The sequence below is a fragment of the Choloepus didactylus genome, chromosome 23 (genome assembly GCF_015220235.1).
Source record: "Choloepus didactylus isolate mChoDid1 chromosome 23, mChoDid1.pri, whole genome shotgun sequence".
Classification (NCBI taxonomy): Eukaryota; Metazoa; Chordata; class Mammalia; order Pilosa; family Megalonychidae; genus Choloepus; species Choloepus didactylus.
In genome coordinates this window covers 2,190,833-2,204,315 of record NC_051329.1, presented here as the reverse complement: position 1 = coordinate 2,204,315, position 13,483 = coordinate 2,190,833, and the positions used below count along the sequence as shown (strand labels likewise).

General features: G+C 54.8%; 2 protein-coding genes across 7 annotated transcripts in view; one reads left to right on the top strand and one right to left on the bottom strand.

Annotated features, from left to right (window-relative positions):
• RIMBP2 (RIMS binding protein 2) overlaps positions 1–7,798 on the bottom strand; it is a 220,841-nt gene extending 213,043 nt beyond the window's left edge. For all 6 annotated transcript variants that reach the window (XM_037817065.1, XM_037817066.1, XM_037817067.1 and 3 more), the window contains exon 1: positions 7,651–7,798. The gene's annotated coding sequence lies outside the window, so the exon portion shown is untranslated. The remainder of the gene's footprint in view (positions 1–7,650) is intronic.
• Positions 7,325–10,124, top strand: LOC119519105 (SAP domain-containing ribonucleoprotein-like). The gene is given in 5 exon segments (XM_037816536.1): positions 7,325–7,566; positions 7,568–7,930; positions 8,693–8,713; positions 9,515–9,633; positions 9,883–10,124. Coding segments are annotated over 5 exon segments (987 nt in total).
• Positions 10,125–13,483: the final 3,359 nt, after the last annotated feature.

The following is a 13,483-nucleotide window of genomic DNA, read 5'->3' as shown; positions in this document are numbered from 1 at the left end:
CCCCCTTCCCACCAGTCTGCAGCCAGCAGGGTCAGGGAGGGCGATGTCCCTGCGCCTGCATCCGGGTGGTAGCTCAGCCCACCAGCCCCATCCCCACCGCGCCAAGCCGGCACTTACAGGATGGTCCCCCCCGGGGCCAGCGTCTCGGAGCCTGCGGCGTCCGTGCTCGGCTTCGGGCTGGCAGCCTGTTTACTAATGCATGGGCGGCCCGGGCCGGCCGGGAGCTGCTCTGTGTCAGCCGAAAGGGGCGGTAATTCAAGCTGCAAATGGAGCTGCTCGGCACGCGGCGCATCTGCAGATGAGGACACGGCTTCTGGGGCAGGGGGTGAAAGTTCTGTTTTGACAACAAAGCACCGTCTCAGGACACTGCCTTCGCACCCTCTGCCGTGCCCCTGCCCGCCGGGTCTCACCACCCCCAACCAGACTCCCCCTGAGCTGCAGGGGACACAGGGGACTACCCCGGGAGCTGTGTGCCCGGGAGAAGCCACACAGGTACAGGAAAGGCTACCCGTTCTCCTGGAAGGAGTGTGTACGTCAGGAGACAGAGGACATGGGAATGTTTTGGAGTTGGCAACTGAAGTTTAAAGGACAGCAAAGTCAGAGCAGTGAGAGCTCACCCACGTCAGGAGCGGACTGTGCTTTACAGTCGTGAATGCATCACCTCATCAAGTGCTCAGAGAAACCCCCCAGGTGAACAGACTCAGAAAGGTGGAGAAGCTTGACCAAAGTCTCCGTTGTGGGTATTTGCACCTCATTCCACCCACAGAAGACCCCTCTGCCAGTTCTCAGGCTCGACCATCTAGTCTACCTGTGGACCCGGGGGCAGGTCCAGCAGCCTCCAAACTTCAGCATCTGACCAGAGCCCCCGCCTCTGCTCTACAGAGACCTCCACTGGTGAACACATCACTTCCAGCTTCCAATAACAACTAGGCCTCCCACACCCAGAGATCAGGAAACTAATCACAAGTCATATATCCAGAGCAGCAACCGTGAGCCGAGATGTGCAGCTGAGAGGAGCCTCAGCAGACCGAGGCCGGGAGATAAGCCGAGAGGACCGAGAGCCCTCAGTACGGGGGGCACTCGACTCTTAATTTCTACCCCGGCTGAGGCCACTGTTTCTTGGTAAATTTTCTCAAGAATTCAAAACCTGCATTTCATCCGCCTTCTTTCTTCCAGCCACATGACCCCCTCCCATTCCCCTCGATTCCACCCGCGTCTATGAGCCCCTTCCTCCGGTCACGTCCTTACCCACCCAGCTTCAACTCCATCCCCAAAACTACCCTCTTGCAGACACATCCTAAGCTCTTTCTCCCTACTGCTCACAGTTCTATTGGCCCGGCAAACCCCAACCCTGGCTTTACCCCACAGTCACCTTCCTGACACCTACTGCTTGGGCGGCTGATACTGCTTTGTAAGAAATCACAACCCAGAAAGACCAGGGCTCTGACTTACGGGTGTGCCCCTTTAGCTCGTAAGCTCCAGGAAGGCAGGGGCCAGGCCTGTCGTGCATTGGGCTACATTCTGAACAGCCAGCAGAGAATCCAGTCAGAGCAGAAGCTCAAACATCTGCTGAAATAACAACTGGAATGAAGTCTTCATTTTCAACATTGCCTTGCGATATGCATCAGTCAGGATGGCTAGGTTATGCTGTGGTAACAAATAGCCCCACATTTCAGTGGCTTATAATCGCAGAGGTTGATTTCTCATGCCACTATACGTTCACAGAGCACCCGTAGCTCTGCTCCATATGTTCTCACCCTGGGACCCAGACTGATGGAGCAGTCTCGACCTGCAGCCTGGCCCAGAAAGCTCTGGCAGTACCTGGCAGACAGCACAAACGACAACTGCATAATTCTATGTCTTTCTCTTCATTGTTCTCCCCTTTTCCAGAGCAAATAGTTCACATCTGTCTCTTCAAGGCAGGCCCCCCCATTTCCCTTCATGCTCAGCACATCAGCCAGTGAGACAAGGACTTTCCACACCAGCCCCTGGGCCTTTTCCCGGCTGCCTGCCCGGGGGAGGAGGCAGGTGTCATGTCCTCCTGCTTCCAGGGAAACACCCTCCATCGCCTGCTAAACATGTTCCTCCTGCCACTAAAATAATTCCCCTACTCGCCTTGGGACCCCAGATCCTGCCCCACCTGTTCTCCTGCAGCCGAGCCCCTGGAGGTTGCCGCCCTCCCTCGTGGCCTCAGCTCCTCACCCCTCCTCAGCCTTCCACCCTCCACAGGGAGGTTTTTGCCGCCATCTCGGCTAGTATTGCCTTCCTCACAAGCCTCGGCATTATCAAGTCCAATGACAGCCAGAGCTGTCACCTTACTTGACCTCTGCACAGCTTCTGATGCCACAACCCAACCGAAAGGCTCTTTCCTTACAGGAGCCCACACTCCCCTGGCTCCCCGTGCTGTTCCCTGACATTTCCCTCCTTGTCGTGGTGGCATCATACACGGATCTCCTTGGTCCTCTTTCACCAACTCTTCATTCCTCGAGCCGTCATGACGTGTTTCTCAACCAGCCCTCTAGCCCACGCAGTCGGCTGCCTGCAGGGACCCTCCCAGCGGAACCTCCAACTCAACACGTCCAAAGACGCACTCAGCCTCGCCTTCTTGAGCCTCCTCAGCGAGTTGGCGCTCGCCCACCCTTGCTCAAGCGTGGAGTCGGGATCATCCTCTATGCCCTCGGCTCCCACACCTCATAACCACCACTCTCTTCACTTCCCGGTTCACCCACCCCCTCCACCCCTCTCTACAGCCGAGCGTCTGTCCCAGGACTCCTCACTGCACCTCCCTCGTGCTGTGTGCCCGGCCCCCAAACAGTCTGCTCAGGTGAGTGTCCACAACCCCGTGCTCGGCGGAGGGCCTGGCAGCTCGTGCTCACCGTGACAGGGAGAACGTGAGCTCCTGAAACTCGACAGCGGAGACAGAAACCTCCCCCAGGAAGGGTAAACGCCGCCACGTCCTCCAGAGGCGGAAGGGGGATAATTCCAGGGAGTGAGCGCCGGGACCTACAGGCCCCGTAGTTCCCGGTGTGTCAGGGAACCCCGGCTTCCCAGCCATCCTACCCGGGAGGCCTGGCACTGCCCGCTTCCTGGAGGGCGTGAACTGTCAGCTCTGCACTCGGGCACCCAAAGTCTCTACTGACCACCCGAGTCACAGCCCCACGCCGCGAGCCGGCACAGCAGGGAAGTCACCCCACCACGGCCACCCGGGCCCCGAGGAAGGCGGCGCGGCCTCTAGAACTACCACGGCGGCTCCGAGCACAACGCTCTGAGAACAAAAGGTCGCGCACGCCTCTGGGGACGACGTGTACCTGCGCCCAGCTTCCCAGAGGCAACACCGTGCATTTAATTACACACGTCCAGCGCTCAAGAGCGATTTCATCCGCTTAATCGTCTCACAGGAAAATTAATTTCACTGTCCCTAAAAGCCCTGGAACAATCACGGATGGCACCTTCTGTCAGAGAGGATGCTTCTCTTCTGCCCCGTCACCATTACGCTCAAACCTCTGTCTTCCTTCGTTTTTATTTTCAAACTGAATTCTGGTGCATGGGGCTATTTTCTGAAGTTAAGCTATTCCAGGAGTTTGCTCTTCTGATTTTGATTTGAGATTCATTATTGATCAGTGTCATCAGTGGCAGCTGAGCTGAGGGCTGGCTGCAGGTGAGCTCCATCCCGGGCATCATACACGGCGTCTCACTGAGTCCTCCAAGGACACCACGTGCTAGGCTCTGGGGTTTCCTGTTTCACAGGGATGGAAACTGAGGCACGGGCTCCAGCCACCTGGGGTTACAGAGCCCGTAGGCGAGGAGGGGATCTGAACCCGGGCGGCCTGGCTCCAGGCACCGGCTGTGGCCACTTGGGGTCACCACGACCACCTCAGTTACAGGATCGGTGCAGACCATGGAGAAAGGGCCAATGTGTCCCAAAGACAGAAAGGAGCAAACCCTGACTCCACGAGGGCAGATGACGTTGAGGTCAGGCTTCCCAGAGCACAGAGCTGTTTCTGTAAATGCAGAAACCACGGCCTCGGCCTCTTAACCAGGTATAACGTGTCCCCGATAATCCCAGTGGCCTAGTCGGAGCCACATTAAGAGGCGACACCATCATAACGCGATGACAGAGGTGTCACATGCTACTAAATCTTGTGCTACCGTTTGCCCTTTCAAAGCGATAAGGCAGGTCATTATCCGGATGATGCCACCCGACCCTCATCTCCCGCACGGGCCCAGGTGGCCGAGAAGCAGCTTTGGCCACAGCAGTGGTTTCCGGGGTGCCCTCCGCCACCCCCCTCTCCCCCGTGTCCTGACTGCTGCCCACTTGCTTCCCCTCGAATGAGCCCCTTGGCTGCGGCCCCTCGGCAGGCTAGAAGGCAGCGGGAGCACAGAACCTAAAAACGAGGGCGGAACACATCGGTCCTGGGGCCATGGGAGCTGCGGTGGGGGCAGTGCTGGGGAAGGGGTCCGAGGACGACAGGGCCCGTGCAGCCGCCCGGCCCAGCAGCCAGGAGGGCAGGGACAGGGAAACTGGGCAAGGGGTGCTGGGCGTGGACCCTCACATCCTCAGCCAATGCCAGCCCTCACTCGTCAGCAGCCACAACGCTCATCACCACCCAACAGAAACGAGCTGTGTGACTGCAGCCGACACCTGGCCGTGGCCCCTCGTTTTCACCGCTGCCGGGGCCTCAGGCTCCCTTCACCTCAGGACAAGCAGCATCTCATTTTCAGTAATGTGCTGCACGTGCCTCAGGGGGGGGGCCATGGATAGGAGGGTTAGAGCAGGAAGGGGAGCCCCATGGGAAGGACCCCGGGATCTGCAGCCAGTGCCATGGGCAAGAGAGGCTGCTAGATCCATGCACACGGGGAGAAGATGGTTCTACAGACACACCTGGGAAGACGGGCACCCCATTTCACAGATGGGAAAGCTGAACCCAGAAGGTGGTGGAACAAAAGCTTGTCCAGGTGGCACTGCTGGTCAGTCCTTCACTCATTCATTCGTTCAACATCATGGGACACACACACACCGGGGTCCTAAAGAGCTCACACTCCAGCAGGAGAGACAGATGACAAATGCGCAGACAACCAACAGGATGCTTTCAGCTCCTGGTAAATGTCAAAGAAAACAGAATAAGAAGATGCAACAGGCAGGGCGAGTAGGGGGCAGCCTCTCGGGCCTGTTGGCTAAGGCCGAGCGCTGGGAAGGGGCTGTCCGGGCCGAGGCAGGGAGCGCCCCATGCAGGGTGACCGGCACGTGCCGAGGCCCTGAGGAGAGCTGGGGTCCACCGTGCACTCTCCCGCCACAGGGCGGCCTCGCTGCACGTCCAGCCCTGCCTGACAGAGGGTGAGGCTGTGGGTTCAGGGGGTCGTAGACAAAGGAGAGGAAGTGGGGGGTGGGCTAAGCGATGAGGTCCTCGGACCCACTCAGCAAGCACGTGCTCCAAGACCGGAAGGCAGGGAAGGTGTCGTGCAAACCCCGCTTCCCCCACCAGGGTCCTCATGAGTGGGCCTTCCTGCCTGCCGGAGTTCATCCACTGGGGCAGCCCCGGCAACCTCGGTTAGGACAGTAGCAGACCCAGGCGAGACACAGGCTGCAGAGAAAACACAACCACGTAGCCATCAAGACGCACCAGCCTTTCACGATCCGGTCTAAGAGGATAAACCATTACAGAGAACCTACCGAAAGGGGACAGGGAGATCCCTGGACCCTTACTTTAAGCAACCTTGACATCCAGCACAAGCTCGGCATCAGCGAGTGGGAGGACTTAGCCCCCTGAAAGATGCAGATCACAAACCAGGGCTTGTCCCCCCACCCCCCAGAGCTAGTCTCCCAGCACACACCACTGCCGTTAAACCAATTTCCGCTCTCCAGACAAGGGAACAAATCAGAGTGGAAAATCACAGATCACGTACGTCCAGAGGCACCGGAGCCCACGGCTCCCTCCCTGACAACGGCGTTACCATGATGTCAACTTAACCAAGCAGCATACCCCGCCCCTCCAGCCTTCAGAACACTACAGAAGAGGGCACATGCCCTAAGCCAGTTCAACGTGAACCTTAGGATTGGGAAAAGTCACACCCTCTCCTACCAGATTACATAAGCACGTAGCACGGGGCGGGGGGTGTCAGAAGCCATTTTGGGACTCCCAGGAATCCAGCTTGAGCCCAAAGACAGCAGAGAGAAGGTGGAGATAAACTGAGCCATGGGTGATGCAACAAGCCTCTGGATCAAACCATGCCTGATGCTGTCTTTATTTCTGGACTTTAAATTCTCTGAGCCTATAAGTTCCCTTGACTGTACAAGCCAGTTTGACATGTGTTTTCTTTTAACAGAAAGACTCCTAACCAGCAGAAATCTGAAACCGACTCACTACATTTCAGTCTTTCTTGCCTAATAAATGAACTCATTAAAGCTCTGTTCAATTACTGCATCACTTAATAGCTTTGTTTGTCCTCCCAAGCTTTTAAAGGGGGGAAAGTAAACCCCCAGCGAACAGCACTTGACGTCTTACCCGAGCATTGAAATCAACGATAAAGCCTCTTCACACCGTACAGCAGAGGGGTTCATTTGTTTTTCCACCATTCTAATGACTTTCTGTTCCCATTTCATCCTCAAAGTGCCGTTTTATGAGATGCTCTTCTGCTGCAACAGTCACGCACACACATCTCTGATCGGAAGGACAGTGGACCATGGGGCTAATAGGGGTGATTCGAGCTTCGAGATTTAAACGGAGAGTTGTCATGAAAGGACGGCTTCCCTGCTTGAAACATCCAACTGGCCACAGCTAGAGGTGCAGAGAACCTTCCAGGCCCCCTACTCAAGGGCAGGAGCCATTAGGCTCCAGGTTGAATGACGGGGTGATGGCCACCCAGCTCAGAGCCCCAGAGCCAGGCCTGGGGGCCCAGGAACCCCCTCCGTCGGTGCCATGGGGGGTATGCTGCCACCACGCCAGCCCCCACCTCCCAGCATCACGGAACAGTGCACACGTGTGCACACACACTCTGTCACACACGTGAAAGACTGAGGGCATCCCCAGTCGTCAGCGTGCATCACCACTGGTCACTGTGTGCTTCACGTGCACATCCTTACCTTCTGTAGAGAATAAAGAGGGACGAACGGTGTCCTCCTGGCAGTGCAGGGGAGACGAAAGGGCACATCTCTGTGCACTGCTAACAGGAGAGGAAGTGGATCCCAACTCGCCAGGCAACTTGGCGCCATTTACCAAATGCCCTAAGAACAGGTACATCTTTCAACCCAAAATTCCACTTTTAGAAATTATCTTAAAGAATAACAGAAGTGAACATGTTTAAAACTACATGTACCGGTAACAAGATGGCGACAGAGACGGTGGAGCTCCATAAGCTGAAGCCTGCTGAACTAAAGCAGGAATGTCTTGCTCGTGGTTTGAAAACCAAGGGACTAAAACAAGATCTCATCAACAGGCTCCAGGCGTATCTTGAAGAGCATGGTGAAGAGGAGGCAGACGAGGAAGATGCACTGGGGGATGAAACAGAGGAAGAACCAAAGCCCTCACAACTGCCTGTCAGAGAGGAAGAACCTCCTGGAAAAGCTGTCAGCAGAGAAGCACGTGGTAAAAATTACACGTGATATAACACAGACTGAAAGAATGCAGAAGAGAGCTGAACAATTCAACGTACCTGTGAGCTCGGAGGGTAAGAAAGCTGCCTGGGCAGTTAGGTTTCACATTTCTTTGGTTCCAACAAAAGGCCTGTCATCTGACACCAAAACTATGGCTAAGCTGGATAAGCTGAAGGAAAGAGCTCAAAGATTTGCTTTGAATGTTTCTTCAATCTCCAGACAGCCTGAAGATGACGAGAAGCTGAAAAAGAGGAAGGAGCGATTCCGGACTGTCACAAGTTCAGCGGGAACTGAAACCACAGAGGATACAGAGGCAAAGAAGGGGAAAGGAGCTTTGGGGTTGCCTGATGGAAAGTTCTTGATGCTTTCTGTTCTCCAGTGGTTTCCATCACGGATTCTTCTGGGTCACACAGATACCTAAATGCACAGTCTCGTGCCTAGGTCCTGCCTCACAATGAGGGAACACGTACCCCGGTGCATCTGTGACTCCAGCAGCAGTTTGACTCACTGCTGTTCCAACTTTAAGGTTGTCGTTGTGTGGGGCAGGACCGGGTTGGTTTTTTTTTTTGTTTTTTTTTTTTAATTATTTTGCTTGTTAATCAAAAGAAAAACTGTAGAAAAGAGAAAAAAACTACATGTACAATGATTCATTGTAAAAAAATTAAAAAGAAAATAGATATGCATAAAGAACAAAATAAAAACTACCCAATTTCTCCCCAAAATATAGTCAACCCACATACCACATTTTCTAAGTATCTTAGCCAAGTAAGTCTCAAGCTATAAATATGAAATGTTATCCATGGTGATTTTAGTATAATATACTTTTGAGTGATTTAAATTTTTTCTAAATTTGTTTTCTGTGCTTTTTAAAAATTTCCATAATGAACATATACCATTCTACTAATCAAGTAAATGCAATCTAAAATTACTACAATTTAAAAAAGGAAACAGCGTGCACATTTTCCTGCATAATGTGTTAAGCATCGTGGACCCTGAAACGCTGCATCTAATCTTGGTTACAGAGCCACGTGGATCCCCTGATTCTCCGTGAACCACAGTCTGAGAGCACCGGGATCAGGCCCCCGGTTCCCACCCCCTCAGCTGCTGCCAGCGAGGCCAGCGGTGAGAGGGGCCGAGGGACAGGAGGGTAAGAGAGTGGCAGGGAGTCGTGCGGAATGAAGGGGCTGGGGGACGCCAGCTTCCAGACCAAAGGAGACCATGTGTGCCAGTTTCGATATATTATGTTCCCCAAAAAGCCATATTCTTTAGTGCAATCTTGTGGGGGCAGATTGATTAATCTTTCAGATTAGGGTGTGACCTCTTGAGTGTCTCAGTGGAGATGTGACTCAGCCAACTGTGGCTGATACCTTTGATTGGATTATTTCCATGGAGGTGTGGCCCTGCCCATTCAGGGTGGGTCTAAATTAAATCACCGCAGCCCTATAAGAGCTCGGACAGAAGGAGCTGGGTGCTGCAGCTGAGAGAGACATTTTGGAGACAGCCATTGAAGCACACTATTTCTAGTCCAGAGTTTGCCTAGGAGAAACTAAGAGAACACCCCCAGACACCTAGAGTGAAATGTCCTGGGAGAAAGCCATGCTGAGACAGGAACCCCGAAGCAGACGTCAGCCACACGCCTTCCCAGCTGACAGAGGTTTCCAGATGCCATCGGCCCTTCTTCAGGGGACGTATCCTAGTGTCGATGCCTTAATTTGGGCATTTTCATGTCCTTCAGACTGTAAATTTGTAACCATATATAAACCCCCTTTATAAAAGCCCATCCACTTCTGGTGTTTTGCATTTCGGCAGCTTTAGCAAATGGGAACACCGTGAGGTGGGGATCCGATACACGGTACCCTTATTTCCTGCTCACATGACAGATCAGCACAGGTGTCCCGGTTGTGGTAACTTCCCTCCTCACAGTGACTCGGGGACCCAGCCCCTCCGCCAGCAGCCCTGGCACCCCCAGACCCTCCCTGTCCGCGGCGCCCAGCCAGCCACTGAGCCGGGAAGGGTTGTCCTGCCCCCGTCACCTTGGCCAGGTGTGACACGCACGCCCTTGCGCTCTCCCCATTGGTGGGAACCAGTCAGGTGACCCGTCGAGGCCCAAGGGCTGCTGGGAAATATGGCCATTGGCCGGAAAGCAGCCACACCCGTGTTCATCCTTGGTGAACCGCGAGCGGTCTCTTCCATGGGGGTACACTGCCGGCAATGGAGGGATCCCCAAGCAGGGGACACCTGAGTAGGCTGACCGGCATGTCCTGGTTTGCCCAGCACTTCACTGGTTTCAGTGCTGGACGTCCCCAGCCCGGGACCTGCTCGTCATGGGGAATTCGGGACCACCGTGCCCCTTGCCTGCAGCTCAGCCTGGCCACAGCCTCCAAACGGGGAGCCCAAGGCTGCCCTTGGCCACCAGAGGACACGGGGGTGTGGGACCCGCTACCAGTGGCTCCGCGGCAGCGAGGCAGAACGTGGCACCGCCAGCTCTGCGGGTCCGGGAGAACCTGCCCCACCTCCCCACCCCACACACTGAGGAAACCCAAAGCCAAACCCGGATGGCATGTCGGGGGCTACAGAGAAGCGAGCCTCCGGAGGCTCGAGGAGCATGTGGGGGAACCAGGCGTGCACCGTTAAAGCCGAAGCAACCGCAGGGGAGGACACACAGAGCAAGCAGGCACGAACCCCGATGCCCCTGGAGCGCTCCATCGGGGGGTCCGGTGGGGCCCCACGGGACAGAGGAGGCAGTTTACACGGACACACTGGGGGGCTGCAAAGTCAAGGGGCATGCTCGGCAAGCCCCACAGGGGGGCTTCTCCACACGAGCCCCTCCTCCCCGACACCCGCTGCCAGCTCCATTCCTAACATGCCCCAGGGCAGGTGCCCTCCACGCTCAGCAAGGCGCAGCTGCTCTGTCTGGGCTCCAAGCAGACCTGCTCCTGACAGCAGGCGGCCGCCATGCCCTCTGGACACAGCGCTCTGCCCCGCTCTGCTAGATGTAAGCGTCTCCCCACACCGGGCCCAGGGCCTGCCTCTCCCAGGGGTGCTCTGCACCCCTTCCAGCCACCCACGCCAGCCAGCACGCCCAAAGAGCGCTTTCCTGCCCTGCCAGTCGAAATCCACTGTGGAGACACGCTGAAAATCGGGCTGTCAAATATGCACACTGGCCTCAGCCCTTTGCCCAGGAAAGCTCAAATGTAATCGGATTGTCTGCAGACCCCCTTCCATCCATTTGGTAAACTAGGAAGGGTTTCAGTTGTTGTCTTAACTGATGATCGTTTTCTGAGGGGCAGAGGGGTGTGCCCTTCAAAACAAGCAATTGCTTCCATAACCTAAATCAGGTCAGTGCCTGAAAGGGATATTGCCAGTAATAAACATAAGCCACCCAACCTCGGAGGAAAATATCAAAGAGATTTCAAGCAGCATTTTCTTGAACAAAAATCACACAGCCTTGGTTTTTTTTATTTAAAAAAAAAAAAAAAAAAAAAAAAAACAGCTTCGTAAATGTCACAGGAAGGATGCTAAAAACAGGTTGGAAAATCTTGTCAGAGACGCTCGTTTCTGTTGGGAGAAGAGCCGCAGCCGGGCCGAGCCCTAAGGGCCCCGCTCTGCCTTCTCGTGGAACAGCCGTCTGGGGCCGTTAGAGGGGACGGTGGCACTCAGCCCCGACACGGGCCAGCGCCCTGCAGACCAACCTCATGGGGACTCCGGGCTCCAAAGGGCAGTGAGCGCTCAGCACGTCCCCAGACCAGATGCCCAGCAAGGCGTGGGGTCGGGGGAGACAAACGCACAGCTCCAGCCGTCCGGGGGGACGCGTGGGGTTCTTGGGAAATGGGCTTAAACACTTAACCCTCAGACTGAAATGCAAGAACTATGTGATACACCGCAGAATTGCTGGTGGGAGCACAGAGTGTTTCAGCCACTGTGGAAAAGTTTGGCAGTTCCCCAAAAAGTTAAACATAGAACTATGATACAACCCCAATTACCCAAAAAACCTGATACAGCGGCTCAAATGAATGCAGGGACAACAGCCAAAAAGTGGCAGCAACCCAGGTGCCCGTCAAAAGACAGATAGTGAAGCAGCGTGGTCTACACACATGAGGAATATTGCGTAGCCGTGAAAAGGAAGGAAGTCCTGACACGCTACAGTGTGGGTCAAAGTTGAAGACCTCATGCTGAGTGAAACAAGGCAACACAGCAGGACAAATGCTGTAAGATTCATTCACATCAAGCGCCCACAGTAACTAAGTGAAATGCAGAGAGCAGAGCCGTGGGGCCAGGCTGGGGGAGGGGGTGCAGAACGACCCCCTCTGGGCTCGGGGTTACTTTGGGGTGATGGCAACGCCTTGGAACCAGATACAGGCTGTGGCTCGCGGTCGTGAACTAATTCCAAGACTCGGTCACTTTAAAACAGTTCACTTTATGTGATGTGAACTTCACCTCAATAACTCACTTAAAAATTTAACAAGCGATGGACGGTGAGGACAACGACGAGGACGGTGATGGGGAAGACGATGAGGAGGCGACAGACCTGAACGGGGCCCTCCCACTGGCGAGGCAGGCCTCCGAGCCTGTTGGCACGTGCGCCCGTCCATCCTCGCCACCCTGTCAAGCAGGAACCGTTTTCACTCCCTTCTGTAAGTGATGAAACTGAGCAGGCAGCTGGGCTGAGTGACTTTCCCGCAGCCGCGAAGGAAGGACACGGAGGAGCCAGAGCTCAGACCCAGATAGTCGGGCCTGCGGCTGTCTCACCCCCGTCCCCGGGTGGCATCCCCAAACGGACAGAAAAGCCCCCGGTGGCCCCGGAGCAGGACACCCAAACCCGCCTGAGCAGCAGCTCCGGGGCTGAGCCTTCCGACTTCTCTCAGTGGGTTCAGATCCCAGCCCTCGGGACTCCACGCGTAGGAATCAGAATTTAGCATCTGCAGGACTCACTGCTCTGCCCAAGAGGCTCAAAGCACCACCCGGCTCTCCACGGGGAGAAGGAACAAAGCTCTGCATCGCAGCAGTTGACACCATAATTTCTTAAGGTTTGTGCTGCAAGTATCACCAGTTTCTAAATTAAAAACCTCCATTTTGTAGAATTTTAAAGAAAAGACCAGGCTTCACCCACCACTCCACTACTGTTGGCTAATTCATTATTTTCTGCTTTTACTTTTGTTCAGTGATTCCCTCTGCTTCTGCTTTGTTTCGTGGGTCTTGTTCCAGTTTCCCGTGTTGAACCTTCAGTTTATTTGGTTTTCCTTCTGATACTGCATTTTAAAACAAGAGGGCCTAAAGCTATCTATCTTCCTCTGATCGCAGCTTTGGCCCAGCCTCAGGTACTGGTAACTCAGCAGGAGTCAATGCACCATGGGCCGTGGACCAAACCTGGCCTCAGCTGCTTTTGTAAATACAGTTTTATTGGAACACAGCCTCGCCAATTCGCTTCCATGTTGACTGTGGCTGCTTATTACCACCATAGCAAAAAGCTGAGCATCTGTGACCAAGGCTACAAGGCTTGGAAAGCTGAACGTTCGTACCAGCCAGCCCTTTCCAGTAAAAGCTTGCCCACCATTGGCATAGAGTTTTCACTGCTCTTAGTTGCTAAACAGTCTGGCAGCTGTGTTTTCTTCTTTGACCCCCCACCCCTCATTTTTTATATAAAACTCCCATGTTCTTGCATTGTCAAGTGGTGAGATTTGGGGATGTGCTATTATCAGTCTTGGCACATCGGGCCACAGACCTGCTCCTTCCATGGTTACCAAGCACCTGCTGCACCAGGCACGGAGGCCCTGCCCCCAGGAGCAGCAGGCTGGGTGGGGAGGGGGCCTGAGGTGATGATCACTCCAAGAAACCACAACCAAAGGGGCAATGCTCGGGAGGAGGAGAGCAGGGTGAAGAGCGGATGGACGG